The sequence below is a fragment of the Mesoplodon densirostris genome, chromosome 12 (assembly GCF_025265405.1).
Source record: "Mesoplodon densirostris isolate mMesDen1 chromosome 12, mMesDen1 primary haplotype, whole genome shotgun sequence".
Classification (NCBI taxonomy): Eukaryota; Metazoa; Chordata; class Mammalia; order Artiodactyla; family Ziphiidae; genus Mesoplodon; species Mesoplodon densirostris.
In genome coordinates, this window is record NC_082672.1 from 44,342,001 (window position 1) to 44,366,105 (window position 24,105).

At 35.2% G+C, this 24,105-nt stretch overlaps 1 protein-coding gene across 2 annotated transcripts; it reads left to right on the plus strand.

The window, feature by feature from the left end:
- Positions 1-560: 560 nt before the first annotated feature.
- On the plus strand, positions 561-23,298 carry ZUP1 (zinc finger containing ubiquitin peptidase 1). Of its 2 annotated transcripts, none has more exons than XM_060114665.1 (10): positions 561-648; positions 2,119-2,691; positions 5,602-5,712; positions 7,503-7,624; positions 9,463-9,631; positions 16,434-16,622; positions 16,910-17,075; positions 20,127-20,278; positions 21,380-21,600; positions 23,091-23,298. In XM_060114665.1, the coding sequence occupies exons 2-10, from the start codon at positions 2,133-2,135 to the stop codon at positions 23,136-23,138; spliced, it is 1,737 nt and encodes a 578-aa protein (XP_059970648.1). In that variant the 5' UTR covers positions 561-648; positions 2,119-2,132; the 3' UTR covers positions 23,139-23,298. The 2 variants fall into 2 exon arrangements, with proteins under 2 accessions (XP_059970648.1, XP_059970649.1); XM_060114666.1 differs by having other exon boundaries at positions 2,119-2,244.
- The last annotated feature ends 807 nt before the right edge of the window (positions 23,299-24,105 follow it).

The window sequence follows — 24,105 nt, forward strand, 5'->3', positions numbered from 1 at the left end:
CATATATATAGCCTTGTAATCCACAGCAGTATTGAAAACAGACTGTTTTCTACATGTTGTGTTAGGCACAGAATATGCAAGATAAATAACACGATTCCTTCCCCGAAGAAACTCCTGTTTTCCATCTCTTGTTCTTTTTGTTCTCTTTTCTGAGAAATTTTTTGGGTTATCCTACAGCTCTCCATTGATGTCTTTTTAAAAATTCTGCTATTGTATTTTTTAAATCCCAAGAGCTGTTTCATAATTTTAATTCAGGGATCAAGACAGCGTTATCTTGTAACCTTGAGGCAAGAACGTGTCTTTGTCATCCTCCATAGTTCTGAGTTTGGCACGCTGTAGCATTATAAACCCTTTATTGATAACGTAATAGAGTGCTACTCAGTCAGGCCCTGGATAGTGGGTATTGTGGATTCGTGTAATACCCTAGGACCTGCCCTCGCCTCGTAAATTAGGCATTGGAACCTTGTCGGGAAGGTGCAAAAAGACTACGACTCCCAGAATGCACTACAACCCAGATTAGCGTGGGGCGGTGCATGCTGGGAGTCCTTCCCTTCCGGGGAGTAGAAGAAGAGCTTTTTTGAATTCGTTCCTGGAGGCTGACGCTTTTCGGAGTCCCTGGTTCTCTTCTCGGTTCACCGTGAGTCTCTGGTGAGTCTCTGGCCCTCTAGAAAGAGGGCCTGCCTCAGTCTTTTAGGCCGGGAAAGGTAATCGACGCCGCGCACGCACTCCTCTGCCCGCAAGCCAGACGGCGTTAGCCGCGGGATCCGAAGAGGAAGCCAAGCACAGGGCAGTGTGGCCGGCCTGTGGCCGGCTGTCCAGGCCGGTAGGAAGTGACCGTCCAGCCCTGGTTCTCTGGGCCCAACGCTTTGACCCAGTTAGTATCGGGTCTGGTTTCTTGTCCTGGCCCGGGACGCTGGCATGGACCCTTGCGTAGGCTCCGGCACCTCTCGCCGGCCTCCGTAAGTCTCATCCCCTTGTGATCTAAGTGCTGGGGAGTTGAAGCGCATCCTTCTGCGTCCAGCTGTGTCCCAGCCCGGGGAACGTAGAATTTCTCTGCGTGTGACGTTCTTTCCACTAGGGGTTTGGGTGAATTTTCATCTAAAATCAGAGACTATTTTCACTTATCTGAAGGGAAATGGAAAAAAGAACAAAGTTGGGAGTTCTTAGAAAGCTACATTTATTTAAATGATGGGAATAGTTTCCTTATTTTTCATTTCCTGTTTGTTTTCTGAGTAGTTTTTAGCTGAACGATAGTCTGTAGCAGAAAGGTTGTGACGGTGATTGCTTTTTGAAAATTACTTCTTAGCAAAATCCCCTTTGTGTCAGTAGCCAGTACTTTATTTGTCCGTAAAACCCAGAAATGACTGCTGATTTAGTACAACTCTTTTTGTAGACCGAACCTCAAAGAGATGAGATGTCTCACCTAAAATTATGAAACCTGAGATTATAATCCAGTTCTCTTTGACTCTGGAAGCAGTGCTGTTTTCTATTATGCTCACTCTGCCTTTATTTTTTTGGGTGGAGAGTACAGCCTCTGGAGCGTGACTGGGTTAGCATTTTGGCTAACCATTTTCTGGCGCTGGTGACATATCGGAGCTAGGGTTTCCTCCATATAGAATGATAATAATGGCGCTTGAATTGGTTTGATGCATGTAAAGCTCTTTAACTGTTAACTGCTATTATAAAGATTTGTTTATCTACCCAATTCATTGTTAATAATTTTAAAGTTTTTTATTTAGATATATCCGTTGATAAGGTTTCTTCTCTTTGTTTTCTCTTACTTGACTTATTTTACCTGGGCAAGTTTATAAACGTTATTTTTTCTCTACCTCAGTCCAGAGACACACTTTTTGAAATTTTTGAAAAATTATTTACTTTAATTTGCATTATTATCGCCTTTGTTTTATCGAAACCATAAACTTGAAATACAGTAGTGAAATTTTGGTTGAGATTTATAAATAAATTTGTGTATTTGAGGAACAGTAAGTACATTGAAAATTTCTTCATCTAAATAATCCAGTTATAAATAACAAATATAAGTGCTCGAAATCATTTTACAAAATGTATTTTCTTCAACTCCTACTTTCTAACTTAAAATAATATTGTATTCTTTTCTAGTTAGCTGCTGTACCATGCTATCTTGCAATATATGTGGTGAAACAGTAACCTCAGAACCAGACATGAAGGCTCACCTAATTGTTCACATGGAAAATGAAGTTACATGTCCATTTTGCAAGTTGTCAGGTGTGAATTACGATGAAATGTGTTTTCATATTGAAACTGCTCATTTTGAGCAAAATGAACTAGAAAAAAACTTTGAGAGGATTAATACAGTACAGTATGGAACTTCCAATAGCAGGAAGGACAGCACCCTACAGTGTAGAATGGAAGTTAATTCAAGTATTCATTCAGCTTGTGCATCTAATCATCCGAAAATTTCAGCTCAAGACCCGCCTAACAATGGTATTTTAAAACATAAAGGCTTTTATTCAGATAACTTAACTGAATCTAGAAAATTCCTGAAAAGTAAGGAAAAACAGTCTGACCGAACCAAAATTAAAGGATCAATTTATGAAGCAATGTATAGTCCTCCTGAATGTCCATTCTGTGGAAAAATAGAAGGTTGTAGTCAAGATATGGAAACTCATGTGAAAACAGAGCATGCCGATCTTTTAGACACTCCATTAGAAGGTAAAGTATTCGTTTTATATAGTAAGTAAGTAGCAATAGTCTCAGTTTAATATGTGGTGTCCCAAAAGTTGGTTTGTAAATGAGATCACTACAAATGTGTTTTCAATTTGTTTATAACATTGTTCATTTGCCATTATTGCAATATGAAAATACAATAATGGAAAAGAGTTTTGATGCAAATAATAAATGTTTCAGCTACATTGAAAATAGTTATAGGAACTTTCTGAGGAGAAATACACTCAGAGTACAGTTTGCAGAGGCCATTCTTTTTTTTTTTTTTTTTTTTTTTTTTTTTTGCGGTATGTGGGCCTCTCACTGTTGTGGCCTCTCCCGTTGCGCAGCACAGGCTCTGGACGCGCAGGCTCAGCGTCCATGGCTCACGGGCCTAGCCACTCCGCGGCATGTGGGATCTTCCCGGACCGGGGCACGAACCCGTGTCCCCTGCATTAGCAGGCGGACTTTCAACCACTGCGCCACCAGGGAAGCCCTGCAGAGGCCATTCTTTTATTTACCACCAGCCCAGTGGCATCTGAACTGTCTGGGACTCTGATTTTGTTACCAAGTTCTAGTTTGATTCTGTTATGATCAGAGAACAAACTTTATGGTTTAAGTTCTTTTGAATTTCTTGAAACTTGTTTTATGGCCTAAGGTATGGTATATGGTCTATCTCAGCACATGTTCCATAGACACTTGGGGAAAAAATGTGTGTTCTGCGGTTGTTGGGGAGTGTTCTATATTTGTCAATTAGGGTGTGTTGTTTGATTGTGTTCAGATCTTCCATGTCCTTGCTGATTTCCTGTCTAGCAGTTCTACCAGTTTTTGAAAGGGAGTTGAAGTCCCTAATTATAATTGTATATTTGTCTGTTTTTCCTTTCAGCTCTATTAGGATTTTTTTCTTGTATTTTGAGGCTCTTTTATTGGTGCATACACATTTAGAATCATGTATTTCTTTGATACCATTGAGTTTTTAAGAGTAATTTATATATTTTGGATGCAAGTCCTTTATCAGATAATGTGTTATACAAATATTTTATCCTGGTCTGAGGCTTGTCTTTTCATTCTCTTAACAGTGTCTTTCACAGCACAGAAGTTTTTACTTTTTTTTTTTGGTATGCGGGCCTCTCACCGCTGTGGCCTCTCTCGCTGCGGAGCGCAGGCTCCAGACGCGTAGGCTCAGCGGCCATGGCTCACGGGCCCAGCCGCTCCGCGGCATGTGGGATCCTCCCGGACCAGGACACGAACCCATGTCCCCTGCATCGGCAGGCGGACTCTCAGCCACTGCGCCACCAGGGAAGCCCAGAAATTTTTACTTTTAATGAAGTTCAACTTACTTGATTTCTTCTTTCATGGGTTGTGCTTTTGGTGTTGTATCAAAACTCTTTGCCAGGCCCAAGGTCACCTTTCCCACGTTATCTTCTAGAACTTTTATAGTTTTGAATTTTACATTTAAGTCTGATTCATTTGAGTTAATTTCTATAAAAGGTTAAGGAGAGTACATAGATTCATTTTTTGAAATTTAATAAATGCTATTTTTTAGGGAAATGTCAGGTTCACAGCAAAATTGAGTAGAAAGTACAGAGATTACCCATATACCCCCTGTCCCCTTATCCTCACAACCTTCTCCATTATTCAACAACCCATACCAAGTGATATGTTTGTTAAAATCAGTGAACCTGCCTTGACACATCAATATCACTCAAAGTCCATAGTTTACATTAGGGTTCATTCTTGGTGTTGTATATTCTACAGGTTTTGATGAATGTATAATTACATGAACCCACCATTTAGTATTTAGTATCATACAGAATAGTCACACTGCCCTAAAAACCCTCTGTGTTCCACCTATTCATCCTTCCCTCCCCCTGGCCACTGGCAACCACTCATCTTTTTACTATCCATATTTTTGCCTTTTTCAGAATGTCATATAATTGGAATCATACAGTATGTAGCTTTTTCACATTGGTTTATTTCACTAAGTAATGTACATTTAAGATTCCTCCATGTCTTTTTATGGCCTGATAGCTCATTCTTTTTTTTTTTTTAGCGTTGAATAATATTCCTTTGGATGTGCCACAGTTTATTTATCTGTTCACCTACTGAAGGACATCTTGGTTGCTTCCAGGTTTTGGCAGTTATGAATAAAGCTGCTATAAATGTCCATGTACCGGTTTTTGTGTGGACAGAAATTTTCAATTCATTTGGGTAAATGCAAGGGAATTCATGATTCTGGATCATATGGTAACAATGTGTTTATTTTTATAAGAAACTGTCAAACCCTTCCAAAGTGGTTGTACCATTTTGCATTCCCACCAGCAGTGAATGAGAGTTCCTCTTGCTCACATCCTTGCCAGCATTTTGTGTTGTCAGTGGTCCAGATTTTGGTCATTCTAATATATGTGTAGTGTTATCTTGTTTTAATTTGCAGTTCCCTAATAACATAATAACATTTTCTGTACCCAGTATCAGCCAGGTCTTGGTCTTGTAGAGGTACCATTTCTTCTGTCTTGGGCATGCTCCCAACTAGGGCATTTGATCCCAGTGTCCTGCTTTTATGTTGAATGCTTGAATTCTGCACGTCACCATGCAGTTTGGAGGGTACTGAGAATCCAGCCCCCAAAGTCCATATCTGAACTGGCCTCTACTTACCATTTGATTTTCCTTTTTACTTTTATTTTCTTGTTTTGACTACGGAACTAAATGTTTATTATTAATATTTTTTTTTATTGTAAGAGGTTTGTGCTTATGCTCAGGCTTTCATGTTGACCCTAGAAGTAGAAAAATTGCTTTAAATCCAACTACAAAGAGCTTTTACTTATTTAATAAAGTTAGTGGGTAGTAGAGTCTTTGACTTGGGGTGAAAAATTTAAAGGTTTTAAAAATCAAACCAACTAAATTATATCTCTAATACAGATTGTAATCAACCACTCTATGACTGCCCTATGTGTGGGCTCATCTGTACAAATTACCATATTCTCCAAGAACATGTTGACTTGCATTTGGAAGAAAGCAGCTTTGGACAAGGTATGTTTAAAGATAAGAATGTCATGATTTAATTTCTACTTCCTAGGATACTATCTACTTTTTAGATTAGTGTTATAGAGGGAAAAAAAAAACCCACACTGGTTAAAAATAAATCTGTCCCTTAAAAAATTCTAATACCGCTTCAACTTTTTTTAAGAAGTTTTTTCACAGAAAAGTTATAAAGGATGAACTACTGTGACCAACAACTGAACTAGGGGTGTGACTCCAGGGTTTTGACCTAGAACATCAGTATTTAGAAGATAGTGAAATATTGTTCAATTTAAAAAATCTTTTTGATTTATAAGTTGAGGCCATTCTTTCAGCAACTGGAAATAGTTGAATTTAGCATCTTGTCAGTAAAAATTGTTTATGAACTAGGAAGCTGCCATATGGCACATATAATTTTAAAAGGAATATGAACTATGAGACTTAAAAGTTTTTCAAGTGCATTTTCAGATACTCTTCTAGTTTCTTTATTACCACCTACTAGTTTTATAAGAGATTCTAAAGTTTTCCTCTGTCCCCTATTTTTTTAATAGTGTCATTGATTAAGTAATCATGAGGGTGCCTTAGAAGTGGAAAGGTCCTATATGATTTTCACAATTCCATTGAAACGAAATGTAATGTAGACCTAAAGAGAAACCAATTGTGTTCTACTGGATTTCAGTTTCTTAAGGCACATAGATATCTCCTGTTAATGCAGGGAGATATCTTTTAGTGTTTGATTCATTATCAGTATCTTTTAGGATCATTGATAATGAACACTATCTTTTTAGTGTTCATTATCAATGATCCTAGAGTACCACTTAGTGATGTCCAGGGACAGCATTACCTGCTCACTCAGCCTAATACGAAGATGAGAATTACTGGAGTAAAGATGGAACAGTCCTCTACTGTGGTGGTTCTTTACTAATTACTGTGGAAGAATAAATCTCTGAAGTTGAGAGTCTAATAGTTCTTACTTTGTTTATGATAAGCTTTGTATGGGTACATAAATTTTTCTGTAAGCCTGTAGTGGGTAATGAGAGAAAGATATGGTCTGAGTGAATCACTGTTGATAGCTTCAGAAGTATGCTAAGAATCAGTTTTGAATTGCATATTTCTACCAGTGGAAGTAGGGACGAATTAGGAAGATGTAGCAGAGGCTGAGAGATTTGAAAGGAAAGAAAGAATATTCAGATACATAAGTAAACCATCAAATTGGGAGGTCAAGGAGATGCTGGCCAGAAGACACTCACTAATGGATCTGTGGGACACTGGGTAGAGAGGAAAAAGGGCAAGATGTTCCGTAGTTGTACTATTTGCTTGGGGGTCAGACTGTAATTAAGTTACAATCTAATATCTGTACTTTGCAAACTTATATTTTTACCCTCTTTATTATTTCCTTTTTCCCCCCCTAGTATTTCTTTTAAAAACCAATCTGCCTTATTTTTGTTAATGAGGGGCACTACTCAAGGGTGCTACTTAATTTCTCTAAGTTCTGGTTTCCTTAGTAGATAATAATACCTAACTTCCTAAGGTTGTTATGAGGATCCAAATGAGATAATTAATGAGAAGTGCCTGTCACAGCCTAAACACTCAGTGAGTATTAGGGATTTAAGTGGAGGTTATACCCTTACAGAAGCAGTTCAAGTTCTGCTAGATTTGTTCTCAGTGCTTCTGTGACAATATAGTCATGAATAAATGGCAAAATAATAGCATTTACTCCTTTTAAAAAAATATGTATTAACATATAAGTGAGACTTTATTTCAGTAGTTATTTTATTCTAAACATTAACAATGTATAATAGGTACGGATGGAGTCCAGTGTTCTAGAGATCTGGAATTGGCCCAACAGCTTCAACAAGAAGAAGACAGAAAGAGGAGATCTGAAGAATCAAGACAAGAAATGGAAGAATTTCAGAACCTGCAGGTACAAAGATTAATAGCAATTATATTATTTTGGTTTGGTTAGAGTTCTTATTTTTCAAACATGCTATCAAGCCTTCAGTCTATTATTTTTGTCTTTATTATACAAAATATTTTTTTACATATATGTTTTATAGTTCATAACAGCCACCATTTTTAAGTACTCATTCTGGTCATGTACTAGGGTGAACACTTCGTATAAAGTATCTTAAAATCTTCACTGCTCCATGAAGTTATTTTAGACTTTTTTTTTTAACAGCAGATGAAGAAATGGAGACACAAAGTACTTAAGTAGCTTAACTTGCTCAGGGTTTGGCAGTATTAAATGGTAAAGCCTGGGCCTCCCTGGTGGCGCAGTGGTTAAGAGTCCGCCTGCCGATGCAGGGGATACGGGTTCGTGCCCCGGTCTGGGAGGATCCCACATGCCGCGGAGCGGCTGGGCCCGTGAGCCATGGCCGCTGGGCCTGCGCGTCCGGAGCCTGTGCTCCGCAACGGGAGAGGCCACAACAGTGAGAGGCCCGCATACCGCAAAAAGAAAAAAAAATAATAATAAAAAATAAATAAATAAATAAATGGTAAAGCCTGAATATAAACCTATGTCGATGGGGAAAATTAGGAAATTGAGACTCAGAATTTTAAGTGTTTGTATAGGTACTTAAAACAGAAACTTAGAATTAATGTCTCCTGAGTCTTAAATTCTTTTAGTGATTGTAATTCAGGCATTTAGAAAGAACCATTTTTAATGGAAAATGCTTTTTGATGATGTTTGAGACTTCATTTTTTTTAGGTGAGTGGTGGTATCTGTTGAACTAAACTGGTAGCATCTGCTATATTTTTAATGCATTAAAAATTTTAACAGCTTTTTCTACTTTTTTCAGAGCTAATTTGCTGTAGACTATGATGTCCTCTGTGCTAATAATGCTCATAGAGTTTTTAAGTGTTCTTTTTCTATGTGCTAATAGGGTAATGTATGAGTAAAAAGGGTTTATGATTGAATAGGTTAGAAAGTGTCCAGTTAAACAGGTTTGTGTACTTGGGGTCTTCTCAAAGCCTTTAACATACCAATATGCATTGTACATATCATAATCTTCCTGAACTTATTTGACCTCTGACTTTTTTTTCTCCAGTATCTTAGACATGGCTATTCTTCCTTTGGAATATCTAATTTAGGCTATTTTTCTCATTCATGATTCATTTATTTGCAAAATTATTTTCCCACCAGGATTCAGAGGAGAAAAGAAAGTTGGCTTTTCCTAAGTCTTCTTTGCCTTATATAATTTTGAAACGTTTATCAATACAAAAAGTTTTCAGTGTTTAAGGGAGTTTATTATGTAAGTTTGCAGGTTACTTGTTCAGATCTCAGAAATGTTTTCCATAGGGGCTGTTTTAACATATTATTGTCAGTGTGCAAAAACATAGTTCATGCACTACATAGAATGAATACCTGAACGAATTATGGATTAAGTAGGCCTTTGTAGGCTAGCCTAGGAACCAAATAACAAGTACGGACAGGTTGTCTTGAAAAAATCAGCAGTATGGTCAGAACTCATCTGCTTTTCACAGTACCATTAGTAGGAAGACAGGATTCTATACTTTCCCTACTACAAGGAAAACAAGTCTCTTGCCATGATGGTTGTTTGTAGAGAAAGGCTATTATTAACTTAGGGATGTTTGTGTGTGTGATTTATTTTTCATAAAAATCTTTTAAGTTGACTTGTATAAAAGTCTATAAACCAGAATGTTTCAAAATATATTTCCAGATATAAAAAATAGTGGGAAGTTTCCATCCTCATTAATGTAAAGGGACATAAAAATTAAATCATTTGTTTTTATGTTCAATAGAGACAATATGGTTTAAATAATTCTGGAGGGTACAAACAACAGCAGCTACGAAATATGGAGATAGAAGTAAATAGGGGAAGAATGCATCCATCTGAATTTCATAGAAGAAAAGCTGATATGATGGAATCACTAGCTATTGGTATTGATGATGGAAAAACAAAAACTTCTGGTGAGTATTTAAACATCCAAATTATGGTTTTAATATTCCATACATCACTGAAGTAATAATCAGAATTATTTGAATTTTGCTTAATTTTCAAAACCCATAGTTTGTATAGTTTTAGGTGAGACTGTGTGTTCAAGTAATTTTTTGTTTGTTGTTTTAAAACTCCTGAACTTTTATTTTTACAGTAAATAATTCACTTAAAAATAATTCACTTTTATATTGTGTCAATTTATTTGACATTTGAAAACAAACCTTTTAGAAAAGTTTTTAAGTGCTTACTATGTTCTAGACAATTGCTGTCTAATAGAATGTGAGCCACATAAATAATTTTAAATTTCCAGTAGTCACATTAGAAAAAGTAAAAAGGACTAGTTGAAATTAATTTTAATATTTTTCCAGCATGTCCATAATATGTCAACATGTAATAGGTATTAAAAACTATTAATGGGGGCTTCCTTGGTGGCGCAGTGGTTGAGAGTCCGCCTGCCGATGCAGGGGACGCGGGTTTGTGCCCCGGTCCGGGAAGATCCCACATGCCGCGGAGCAGCTGGGCCCGTGAGCTATGGCCGCTAAGCCTGCGCGTCCGGAGCCTGTGCTCCAAAACGGGAGAGGCCACAACAGAGAGAGGCCCACGTACCGCAAAACAACAACAACAACAACAACAACAAAAAACTATTAATGGGATATTTTGCAATTCTTCAAAATCCAATGTGTATTTTACTTTGCAGGGCATCTCAGTTTGGACAAGCCACACTTCAGGTATTCAAATAGCCACGTGTAAATAGTTTCTACTATATTGTTCAGTACAGTTTTAGATACTTTATATATATCGTATCATGTAACTCTCAAAAGAAAAATCTTGTGTACTGTTAGATTTTTCTGGATGAGGTCATTGTGACTTAGGTTAAATTACTTTCCCAAGGTAAGGTTACACAGCTAGTTATTGGCCCAGCTGGTATTCACAATCAGATCTGCCTCGTTCCAAAGAATGCCATTTTTCCTGATGTTTTTAACATTTTTTTAACATATCTATTAGTATGGTTTTAAAAAAAAAACAAATTATATGGAAACAGCTTTGTTCCTACCACCCAGTTTTTATGAAATTTAATGTTTTAAAGCTGTAAACCCTTTCATATGTATTTTAATCTCCTTGCGTACCCCTCATTCATTCTGATTTCTGTCCTCCACAAAGGGAATCATTATCCTGAATTTGGTATTTATCAGTCTCATATGTTTTAATAATTTTATCTTATATGTAGGTTTCCATAATAATACATAATCTTTTATATTTTAAACTACATGTAAATTGGTATACAATATGTATGCTTTAATTGGATTTGCTTAAATATATTGATTCTTATAACTGTACTTCATTCATTCTGATTTCTGTATAGAATTTCCTTGTATTACTTAGGTTGTTTCCAGTGTTTTATTCTTAAAACTTGTGAACAGGTTTCTCCCTCAAGAGTTTCTCTAACATCCAGACTGGAAATACTAGATTAAAGGGTATTTGCATAATTAACTTTGTTAAGGGTATTATGGAGTTGTTTTCTAAAATGGTTGTAATCTACATTAGCATCAGTGTGTTCTGACTTATACTTTGTATCGTGACACTTTTTAATTTTTGCCATTTAATAGGGCATGAGAGGAGGATACATCTCTTAATTGTATTTCTCCGATTACTCCTGAGTTAGTTTCTTCTGTAAATAACCTAGTCCCTTCCTTTTTCCCTTCTCTCTTGGGTTGTTTGTCCTTTTCTTATTGATTTTTGGAAGTCCATTAAGTATTCAGGATACTAATTCTTCATTGATTATATGAGGAGCAAATATCTTCTTCAAATCTATAATTTGCCTTTAAATTTTGTACATGGTGTCTTCAATTAAACAGAATTTTAAATTTGAATATAATCGAATTTCTCAATCTTTCCCTTTATTTGTATTCTAAGTGTCTTGTTTAAGAAACTCCCCCATCTTTGAGATCATAAACATATCCCTTTATATTGTCTTTAAATATTTATACCCTTAAAATGGATAACCAACAAGGACCTACTGTATAGCACTGAGAACTCTGCTCAATATTATGTAACAACCTAAATGGGAAAAGAATTTGAAAAAGAATAGATATATGTATATGTATAACTGAATCACTTTGCTGTACACCTGAAACTAACACAACATTGTTAATCAGCTATACTCCAATATAAAATAAAAAGTTTTTTTAAAAAGTATATATTTTTTTAAAAAGGTAGTTCCTTCACATAGATCATGGTATTTTTTTATGCCAACTGGAAGTGATTATAGCACGTAAAAATCAACTCACTGTGATAAACCATAATATGAAAAAGAATATTATATGTATAACTGAGTCACTTTGCTGTACAGTAGAAATTAACACATTGTAAATCAACTGTACTTCAATAAAATAAACTAAAATTTTAAAAAAATAGAACAAAAGAAAAATTTATGCCTGCTTTTCATATTCAGGAATTCCCTGGTGGTCCAGTGGTTAGGACTCCGCACTTCCACTGCAGGCACAAGTTTGATCCCTGGTTGGGGAACTAAGATCCCGCAAGCGGCGCTGCTAAAAATATAAAATAAAATAAAGTGGCCATTACTTAAAAAAAAAATTATACCTTGCTTTTCATATTTTGACTTTTAATCAACTTGGAATTTATTTGTGCATATGTCTGTGTGAGAGAGAGGGAAGGAGAGAAAAAGTTGAGTGAGAGAAAGAGAAGGTATGGATTTAATTTTTCCCCTTATTTATAGTGATACTTAGGATACTAAGTTGTTATTGCTTGTTTATCTCAGTACCACTTAGCAAATCTGTACTGTCTCCATGTATTTGTAACATATATGTCATATTTTCATATATCCATAGGTCTGTTTCTGAAGGCTGTCTTTATACTTCAAGGGTCTCCCTGCAGAAAGTTTCCATACGGGATAGGACTTCCCAGCAGATGTGTAATATGATGCATTAGGGTATATAGGAAGAAAATATTAGAACTTCTACTTGTCTTTAATTTATGGTATCCTTTAATTTCTGTTTATGCATATGTTTTAGAGTTACTGGAGAATATAGTAGTGTATGTATAATTTAAAATAAATATATCTGTAAAAGATTGAAGAACACTGCCCTGTAACATACTGTGTCCTTTTTATAAGCTACCTTGAAATTTAGACGTAATCGATTTTGTGCTAAAGATTTTTTTTACTCCCTTCACTCATTTCTCCCATCCCCCCACATCCTGCCTCCGGCAAAGACCAGTCTGTTCCCTGTATCCATGAGCTTGTTTTTGTTGTTGTGCTGGTGGTTGTTTTGTTGTTGTGTTTTTAGATTCCACATGTAAGAGAGATCATGCAGTATCAGTCTTTCCCTGTCTGACTTACTTCACTTAGCATAATGCCCTTAAGGTCCCTCCACTGTTATAAATGGCAAGATTTCATTCTGTTCTGTGGCTAAATAATATTCCATTGTATGTATGTATGTGTGTGTGTGTGTGTGTTATCTCTTCTCATTTTGGTTTTTTTTTGTTGTTACATTAATTTTTTTTTATTGGGGTACAGTTGATTTACAATATTATGTTAGTTTCAGGTATACGACATAGTGATTCAATACTTTTTAGATTATACTCTATTTAAAGTTATTATAAAATATTGGCTATATTCCTTGTGCTGTATAATATATCCTTGTAGCTTATTTATTTTATACGTAGTACTTTGTACTTCTTAACCCCCTACCCCTATCTTGCCCCTTTTTCCTTCTCTCTCCCCACTGGTTAACCACTGATTTGTTCTCTATATATGTGAGTCTGTTTCTGTTTTGTTATACTCATTTGTTTTATTTTTTAGATTCCCCATATAAGTGATAACATACAGTATTTGTCTTTCTCTGTCTGACTTATTTTACTAAGCATTATTACCCTTCAGGTCCATCCATGTTGTTGCAGATGGTGAAATTTCATTCTCTTTTATGGCTGAGTAACATTTCTTTGCATGTATGTATGTGTACCACAATTTCTTTATCCATTCATCCTTCAGTGGACACTTAGGGTCTATATCTTGCCTATTATAAACCATTATGCAGTGAACATAGGGGTGCATATATCTTTTCAAGTTATTGTTTTTGTTTTCTTCTGATAACAGATTGGCTTGCTGTGTCATATGGCAGTGAAATTGCTGGATCACATGGTAGTTCTAGTTTTATTTTTTTGAGGAACCTCCATACTGTTTTCAATAGTGGCTGCAACAGCTTTCAAAAGTATGTAAATATATACAGTCCTATTGGACTGCTAGTATAAGGCCTGCTGACCAGGTGATATGGCAGTGTCCCCTGGGTGACAATCGCAAAAATCAGGGTTGCACACAAGTGTTTGGGCTCTTTTCTGGAAGTCACTGGTAAGCTGCAGTAAGGCAGAGGGAGAATGCCAAGGTGGCATCCACAGCCTTCGTTCCTTGAGAGCAGCTCCCTAGTCCACTAGATATGTGCCAATCCTGAAGCTTGCCCCCCAGGCTGAAGCTCTAAGAGAAAGAAAGAGGCTGCCTTCAGAGAAGGACTTGGGGATATGCCTCAGTTTTTTGTGCAGTGCCCTGGAGGTGACGGCCTTCTAAGAATCGTCTTCCCGATTGCCATAGTCCTGTGAGACCCAGGAATGCAAGCCCTCCTGGCCACCAGAATCAGGCCGTCAGCGTGGCAGCTGTGAAAGCTGGGGTACCAGGCGTAAAAACCAGGACACCAGCCGTGTGTAAGGCTCCCCTCCAGGAGACACTGGCTTTCTGAAAACTTCCCTAACCTTGGGAAGGAAAAAGAAATCCAGATCCAGGAAATCCAGACTTCCAAATAAAATTGTTATTTTTTGTTAGTTATGCAGATGTTAATAGAAGCTGCTCTCATTTGAAGAGTCTCATTATGTTAACATTCTATATTCTATATAGAATAGAATATAACAGAAGGTAGATTCATCTTGGAAAATATCTAAAGACATTTAGGTGCTAAGAAATAAAAAACTTTAATTATGAGGAAATTTTCCTTTAAATTTATTTATTTATTCTTGTCTGTGTTGGGTCTTCATTTCTTTGTGAGGGCTTTCTCTAGTTGTGGCAAGCGGAGGCCACTCTTCATCGCGGTGCGCGGGCCTCTCACTATTGTGGCCTCTCTTGTTGCGGAGCACAGGCTCCAGATGCGCAGGCTCAGTAGTTGTGGCTCACGGGCCCAGTTGCTCCGCAGCATGTGGGATCTTCCCATACCAGGGCTCAAACCTGTGTCCCCTGCATTAGCAGGCAGATTCTCAACCACTGCGCCACCAGGGAAGCCCGGAAATTTTCCTTTAAAAGCAAGTGCTATGATGTGGTTACTAGGACAGTATTACCTACGCAATGAGGCACCATTGAGTTAGTAATAACTATGCCAAAGTATATTAGAATGTACATTACTTTATTTTTCTATTTTTCTATTATTCCACCTCACTCTTAAATGTCTCTCAAATCTTGATCTCTTTATCAAAGTCTATGATACTGAATCTCACATTAATTTCTCTGAATTCCTAGAGTACCCATTCCATGCTACAACATTTAGTACTCAGTTATATAGCGTTTTAATTGTTCTTTTTCTTGACCGTGTGTCTCATCTTTTTAAGTTCCCTGGAAATGGTTATAATGGTCTATATTTCTGTCCTTCATAGTGTAGGCACAGCTACAACTCTTGGTTCCTTTAATTGTTTTGATTTATTGACTCTGCCTTCTTAAAGACAAAAACCCATTTTCCTATAGGATAATCTTTATTCAAGTAAAGCATTTAGTGATTGCCTTTTTGGTGCCATGTTCTATGTGAGAAAGTATGGGCTATCCAAATAAGATTTTCCTGCCAATAAGCTTCCCAGAGTCTGTAAAGTATACACAAAGAACTGTAGTATTCTGCCATGAAATATGACCAGTACCTAGGAGGCACAACAAGTAAAATGTAGTGATTGTTCAGAAAAAGAGGACCTTTATGTTTGGGGTTATGGAATCAGGAAAAGTGTTTACGAAGACTGTAGCATTTGCTTCTGAAGGTATCAGTAAGATTTTGAAATATAGGGAGAATTACTAGAAGGAGGAAAGGGATAGAATCAGATGTACCCTGTCCTAACACCTTGTTATTCATGCTGTAGCACTTATTATAATCTGGGTCCAGGAGATTTTAAGGAATATTGTCATAATATATTGTATCCTCAATGCTTAGCATAGTGCTAAGTATATTAAAAGTGCTTAGTAAATATTGTAATTGAATGAAAATTCCATGGTCAAAATCATGTTTAATGTGTTCAGTTAGGCCACAGCCAAAATTGTGGCAAGAAGAGTGGTTTGAAATAAAGGTAAGTTAGAGGATAGCCTGCTGTGGGCTTCATATACCATGGATTAAAACTATTCCATGGGTAATAGGAAGCTATTGAAGTTTTTAAATTGAGAGCAAATTGACTAGGACTGAGGTTCAGAAAGAATGATGTCTAGCAGAATGTATAATAAAATGGGAGGTCAAGAACATTCATTCAGCAGTGTACTTTTATGTGCTGGCCCTGCAGATGCAGAAGTGAAGGAAACAAACAGTTTCAATTCAGTATAATAAGTAATATGCTAGTATTAGGAAACTCGCATAGTAGTGAATAAGCAGGACAATAACCAAGATTATATCAGTAAAAAGATAAAGAAGATGGAATCGACAGGATTTAGATGTGGCCCTTGAGAAAGAGGTTGATATTAGAAATATATGAGACAGCCATAGAAAGATGATATCCCTCTAAACTTTCTAAATCTCTTTTTCACTTTAGGAATTATGGAAGCACTTTATAGGTATTATCAGAATGCTGCCACAGATGTGAGGCGTGTGTGGCTTTCTACAGTAGTGGATCACTTTCATTCATCTTTTGGTGACAAAGGTTGGGGTTGTGGTTACAGAAATTTCCAAATGCTGCTTTCATCATTATTGCAAAATGATGCTTATGATGATTGCTTGAAAGGTATGTGAAATAAGATACACTCAACTTATCATCTGATAAAGTACATTTGATGTGGAATGAATTAATATATAGTAGGCACAATTAATAGCCTTAATAAAGATGTATTTTAGTGGATATTTACATTAAAAACCTGAATTCTGGTTGAAGGAAGAGAAAATGATACAGTAGAAGATGTCAGAAATAATTGCTTAAAAACTGTAGGTTCCTGTAGAATGTATGGTGTACTGCTAAATGATATTATTCAGTACTTTAATGTCATATTACATATTTGCGTTGTATAATTTTAGGTATGTCGGTTCCTTGCATTCCAAAAATTCAGTCTATGATTGAAGATGCATGGAAGGAAGGTTTTGATCCCCAGGGTGCCTCTCAACTTAATAACAGGTTACAGGGAACAAAGGCCTGGATTGGAGCATGTGAAGTATATACACTTCTGACCTCCCTAAGGATAAAGTATGTCACTAAAAAACCAAGTTAATGTTATTGTCATATCTGGGAAATTTTTGTTATTGTGGGTTTTTTTTAATCAAAGGGATAGTTAAAAAATAAAATTTAAGTAGCATTAAAATGAAAGACTTAAAATGAAAACCAGTAACTCATTCCCCATTTCATGCTCTTCTCTATTCTCAAGTCCTGTCTCTCAGAGGCAGCTGTCACTTCCATTGTTTTTAAATAATATGCTTTCATGGCTTTTTCTTGGTTTGTCACTTTTAGACATGGTCTATTGCATTCTCCTTATATCTCCCATCTGTTTCCCCTCAATTTTTGTAATATGGTTAAATCTCAGTTTTTATTAAGTTAAAATCAGAGTTTACATCATGACTGTGTAAATATTATTCATTGCTGATTTTATATCTTTCCTGAAAAACTTTTTAAAATTTTCTTTGAGTTAAGAATTGCCTTTCCTTTTCCGTTTTACAGTTTGGCTGCATCATGGTCAAATTTTTCCAAAAACTACACTTAACATGAAATCTGAGGTGCTCCTTATTCCTGGACACCTTTTTCTTGAAGCTGTCTTTCCTCTGCTCTAGTCTGGATTATTTGCCGTCTAGATCCCTTCCACAGCTCTAATCATGTTGTATTTCTTCACTGTTTTCTTGAATTGGCTCCTGGATTTTTCCTGGATTCCATGTCTTTCTCTTTTTTGGATTACTCTCTTTTGCTTGAACACTTCCTTTATTAGCCTTCTAAGAAAGGGTACCTAGTCTTATTACTAAGTGATAGTTTGTGTGGCTGTATTATTCTTAACTCAAAATCATTTTCAAATCAGATCAAGTTGTTACTCTGTTGACTTCTAGCAATCAGTATTACTAAAGAGAAAGTAAGCTGCCATCTGATTTTTGTTCCTTTGTGTATAACCTATTTGTTTTCTCTGGAAGTTTTTTTGCATCTTTTCTTAGTCCTGATACTGTGAAATTTCACCATTGGATATGGGGCTTTGATTCATTGTGTTGGGCATTTGTTTTTCCTTTTGAATCTGGAATTGTAGGCTATAAGATCTCAGTATAGTGGTTAAGAGCTTAGACTTTTTGAAGTAAGATTGCCTACAATTGATTCTAGCTTTCTGCCCACTAGCTCTATGACTTAACTTGTTGTCCTAGTCCCACCATTGATAAAAGAACATGTAAATAGTTACTGCTTCATAGAGTTGTAGTGATAATTAAATGAGATAATAATGTCCTTAGGACTATGATTGGCATGTAGTAAGAGCTTAGAGGTTAACTGTTGTTTGATAATTATGATCCCTCCATTTTCTTTATTTTTCTTTCTGAAACTCCTGTTAGTTGGCCACTGAACTTCTTTGACTTTCTTTGATTTTGTTTTACTATCTAAATTTACTCAACGTTATCTCCCAACTACTCTATTGAAATTTTTATTTTAACAATCATGTTTTTAATTTTAAGGGGTAATTTCATAGCATCATATTCTTTTATGGTTGTAAATTTTTTTTCCAACATTTTCTTTTTTTCTATTCCTTGCATTTTTGTGTATCCTCCATGTTAAATTGTTTTCATGTCTATTTATTTTAGTCTTTTCCATTTGGAAGGCTTTCTTCTAACTTTTAAAAATCCTTAGCTGTCTGTTCCTAAAGTGAAGAATGAGGCACTAAAAAGCTGATTGGCAGACCTCGGCTTTCAAGAGGCATCGGAGATAGATGCTTATGATCGTCTTTAATGGAAAGTTTGCCTTAAGCTTCATGACTCTATATTTCCTTTTATGTTTGTTTCTAAGTAATTTAGCCAGTGTTTTACATCATTTCTATCATGTTAATTGATTCAGAAGTTAAAATATTTCTTAAATTTTAAATAGAAAAATGAATGTGTATATAATAACTTTCTTGAATTATTAAATTGAAAGGACTATTTTAATGCCCTCTAAATTTATTTTTTCTTTTCCTTTTTGCCAGTCTGTTCACACCTTCAGATTATATATACTATATCATGTTTTGAGCTTTTAAGTAATTTTTAAGGAAAGGAAAAATTTTTTTTTAAGTACCTGATGTATCCAACTGTTTTCTTGGCACCTGAAAAAGTTTAGTTTTTTGTAAAGCCTTTTTACTACTATACCCTGAATTTGCTTACTAGTTATTTAAATGTCTTTCTTTTGCTCTCTGTGAATTATAATCTGTAGGATACTATTCACATTCTAAATCTAAGCCTGCAGTCAACTGCTAACTCAAAAGCACTGTTCTTTTTGATAGTTTTTCCAGAAGTTCATTTCAACATTTAAAGCTCAGTAGTAATCATTTGAAAGTTATCAACATTAAACTTGGTGTATTTGGAAACTTTATGGCCAAGAGAAACAAGGATAGGATATCTGTGCTATATTTTAAAGTGAAAATAAAGCTTTTAATTGCTTTTACTTATATTCGACCTTTTTTAAAATAGTTGTTGAGAAGTGTAAATAGTGCTCCTGGTTAAAATAGTTTGGTTTATTCATGGTTGACTTCCTCTTGAGGAAGCAATACCACCATGGTCTGTTGCCAAATAAGAGATAGATAGATATATAGATGGGGGTACATACAGGTTTTTTATGATCTTTACAGGTATTCTTTTCTTGTCTATTATTGAAATTTGAGAGAACTGACAGGAAAAAGATTTAGGATATTTTTGATAGCTTCAAATGGCTGTTGAGGAATTATAATTAGAGGTCGGCTTCTAATTGATCATCGGGTTTAGAGACTTTGGAGTAAAAGTCCCTATGTCTCAGGTTATATGTAGACTTTTAAAAATCAAGTATGATCCTCATTTACTACTAATGGAAGTTTTATATGTCAGAAAATTTTTGTAACTTTTATATCTGTCATCAACCTTAGAAGTTATTTAAATAATTTCCTCATAAAATAACAGCTTTCAGATAAATAATATAATTTTTATTTCTTCTTAAGAAAATGATGATGAAATTAATTCTAAATCAAGAATTTTTGGTGTTTTATAACTCCATTGATGAAAAAAAATTTTTTAATAATTTCTAAATAATCAATTTTGTCAATTTTTTTTATAGGTGTCGTATTGTTGACTTTCACAAGTCAACTGGCCCTTTGGGTACACACCCTCGCTTATTCGAATGGATATTGAGCTACTATTCTTCAGAGAGAGAAGGGAGTCCAAAAGTACTGTGTACATCTAAACCTCCTATCTATCTTCAGCATCAAGGTTAGTATAACTTACAGATACTAAGTATAACTTATAAGACAATTTATTTTTATAAGACAGGTAATTGGCTTTTGCTTTAGGATATGTTAAGATTCTGATAATGGGAGGAGAGGAGTATTGTGACATTACTCTGATTTTTAGAGCTATATTGTCATCATAATACATTCCAGTAATGGATGATATCCTTGGTATCTTCAGGGCTACCTGGTTCACTCTCCCTTTATTGTTCATCCTTTACATTTTCCAAGGCTTTACCTCACTTGAGTGAGGCCTTCCCTGACCATCTTTTTAAAAATTTCATCTTATTATTCTACCCGCCTCCAACAATGGCATTTCCTATCCCTCTTCCCTGCTTTATTTTTCTTTATCTAACATGATATATATAAACTTTACCTATTTACCTTGTTTATGAAGAATTACTTCCTATTAGAATATAAGCTCTGTGAGGGCAGAAGTGTTTGTTTTGTTTGCTTTTGTATCGCTAACTGCATGGAATAGTGCCTGGCATATGGATATTTCATAAAATTTGTTGAATGGATAATTTGGATTGACTGGAGGAAGGAGAAGTAAATATTAGGAATTTCATTGTTTAGGATACAAGCTAGAAAGTTTAAGCCCTTCCCATTGAAGTTCTAGTATATATAAATTGACTTTTGTTTACCTTTTGGAACCATGAGAGTTTTTGTTCTTCAGTAGGTAAATTTCAAATCCATTCATCTGAGGTAATTTGAATAAGAAGGACTATGGGATTAGGAAAGAAAAACTAAAATATATGGCATAGTGAAAGTAGAATTTTTTGCCATGAAGCCTTTAGAAAACTAAAATTGAACAAAGAAAACTGAAAGTGTCTTAGAACTGAAAGAACTCAGATAACCTATATGTCAGAGGGACTGACTGTATTTATATTCTAAACACACATGTGCACACACTATATATAGAAAGTGTATATAGTGTGTCTTTATATATATGTGCGTGTGTATATATAGTAACTTATATCTGTATATAGCTCTACATATAGGTAGATATCACACATGCACGCACACACACACACACACACACACATATATATATATATATAGCTCTTACTTGATTTTTTGATAGGTCATAGTCAAACAGTTGTTGGAATTGAAGAGAGAAAAAACCGAACATTATGTTTACTAGTATTTGATCCTGGATGTCCTTCTCGAGAAATGCAGAAACTCTTAAAACAAGACATGGAAGCTAGCAGCGTCAAGCAACTTCGGAAATTTGTGGGGAATTTAAAACATAAACAGTACCAGATAGTGGCAGTAGAGGGTGTTCTTTCTTCAGAGGAGAAAATTGTAAGTATCTAAATATTTATTATGTGAAGCTTGGACAGGTTGAACTTCAGAGTATAAAATTTTTAGCTAACTCCTAACACCTCATTCTGTAACATTAGGTTGGCAAAGATATTTTGTATGTCATTTAATTTCTGGAATGGACATCTTTAAATTTCAAATGGTACCTAATTTTGTCAAATATTTTACTTGGAGCTTCACAAAAATATTTAATTTTATAATACATAATTTAATTTTTAATGTCAGGTGAGTAATGAAAAATGGCAACATATATGGTAAGAAAAAGGTAATTTAATCCGAGGAGTTCTAACTCATATTGGTCTCATAATTACTGTTTATTAAATGTGATTCTAGTGATTCCTGAGGCTCTGTGTTAGGCACTTGGATATGTTGGATGAACTATTGGAGATATATATATCACACTATTGAGAGAGTGAAGTACTCTAATAGGGCACATACACTTATTTATTGGATATATACAATTCCAGAAATTAACTTCAGTACAGTTACCTCTTTATCCCTTGCATTTAAGTGATGAGTAGTACATTATAGAAGAATTCCTAGGAATTGGAAACCCTCCACTTGTATAAACTGAAGCTATGTGGTAGCATATCAAGTCTAGAAAATACACAGTTCTCGAATCTTAAAGAAAAAAAAAATGTCCCTATTAGAGTACTTCACATTTGTTTCCCTCTAAAGAGAAGAGATAGAGCTGTAGAAAGGAGTGTTTATGAAGAACAATAGGATCATGAGGGAAATGACTAAAATTGTTTGAAATGAGAGATAGAGCTAGAGTAATCTTTTCAGCATCACAACTTGGGATATAAAGGCAAGGACTGTTGAAGAGGTTCTTCAGTTTAATTATGATACATTAGAGGTTTCTTTGCAATGACTTAAATACCAAAACTACATTCATTTTTTTCACCCTATCATTAATTTGGCTGAATAAAGTTAGAGGTTAATTTTAACTGTTATAAAATACCAAAATGCTTGTTCACCAATATACAGATAACTTTTGACATCATAGGTGGGGTTAAGATGTTATGGAAAAGCCCAAGTGAACTTTTTTGGCTGACCCAATATCATGGAGTAGCTGCACATTTTATTTAGCTGTTAGCTTTCTGGTCTTGGAAAGTGAGACCTTGGTGGTGTTTCTCTGCTTGTAGCCCCATCTCTATCTCTCCTTCTCTCTGTTTTTACCTCTCTGACTTTGAGCCAGGATTTTTCATTTTGATTCATTATTCCATTAAAAAGGTGATATTTTCTTTTTAATTCTTTGTGTTTTGTCTTTATCTGGAATTTTCTTTAATTTTTTAATGGCTTGGCTTTAAAAATGTTTTTCCTAATTTCCTAAATTTGAAGTTGTAATATTCCTTAAGGAATTTTCATTATCTTGAAAAAAATTCCAGATTTTTTGTATTATAAAATTAATACATATTTTAATTAATTGACTTCTCCCTTACTATTAATATTTTTTAAAATTTCTTTTCAAGGCCAGGAGACAAGCTTCTCAAGTCTTTACAGCCGAGAAGATCCCTTGAAGAAGTAAGCATTTCAGTGATTGTGGAATTTTACTTTATTTTCCAAATTCAGATATTAAACTTCTAATACAACATACGAATTATCTAAATACTCCATTTATAATTTAATTTCTAAAATTCTAAATTCTACCTTTAGTACTCCATTGTTTAGTAGTTATTCCAATAAAATATCTTGTTTGCATTGTGGGTTTTATATTTCTTATCCATGTTTCAGAAACTGGTTTTGTATTATAGTCATATGACTATTTATTGGGTTCTTACTTGTGTTAGGTATTCTCAATATTTTGTGTGTATTAATTAGTTTAATCTCCAAAATAGTTCTGTGAGACAAATACTGTTATTAGCCTGTGAGGAAGCTGAAACTCTGAGAGATTAGTAATTTGCCCAAGAAAGTGGTCATCATCCAGAGTGTGAACCCAGACTGCTCACCGCCAGGCTCTTAGCATTATAGCATTCTGCTTTCTTCTGTTATTATATATGTAATGAAATTCCCTCCTCACTACTTAGAAATAACCTTAATATTTAATAGGCATAGCTCTAAAAAGAGGGATTTGCTTTTGTTAAATATTTACATTCGTACTTATACAACTGTGATGTAGAGTGTTGTGTTTATTGTGTCCTGTAGGAAAGAAACTTTCAGATCCATGTTGGATTTGCCATGTAAGGTTGCAAGCTAGAATCCTACTCTGGCCAATTTAAGCAGAAGAGAATTCATTCAAATTATCAGAAGCTCTCAGAATCCATAGGTAACTAGGGAACTCTGCCAGAACAAAGGCAACAGTAGGGGCTAGAATATGGCATAATTTACAGCAGGGTCAATCAGGTTAGGAGCAGAGGTAGAATGTCTGCTCAAATTTCAGATTCCAGAGAGGGCACATCTAATTATCATGTGACCGTATGCCATGGGACAGAGGCAATTTCTCAAAAGGAAATCCGGGTAGATGAAGAAATGGATATTAAATAACAA

What these genes read in the sequence shown, in the direction of transcription:
- ZUP1 (XM_060114665.1), top strand. Translation starts at nt 2,133, where the DNA reads ATGCTATCTTGCAATATATGTGGTGAAACAGTAACCTCAGAACCAGAC. An exon ending in TTTAGACACTCCATTAGAAG is followed by an intron (nt 2,692 to 5,601) that starts GTAAAGTATTCG and finishes TCTCTAATACAG; the next exon opens with ATTGTAATCAACCACTCTAT. An exon ending in TTTCTTCAGAGGAGAAAATT is followed by an intron (nt 21,601 to 23,090) that starts GTAAGTATCTAA and finishes TTTCTTTTCAAG; the next exon opens with GCCAGGAGACAAGCTTCTCA.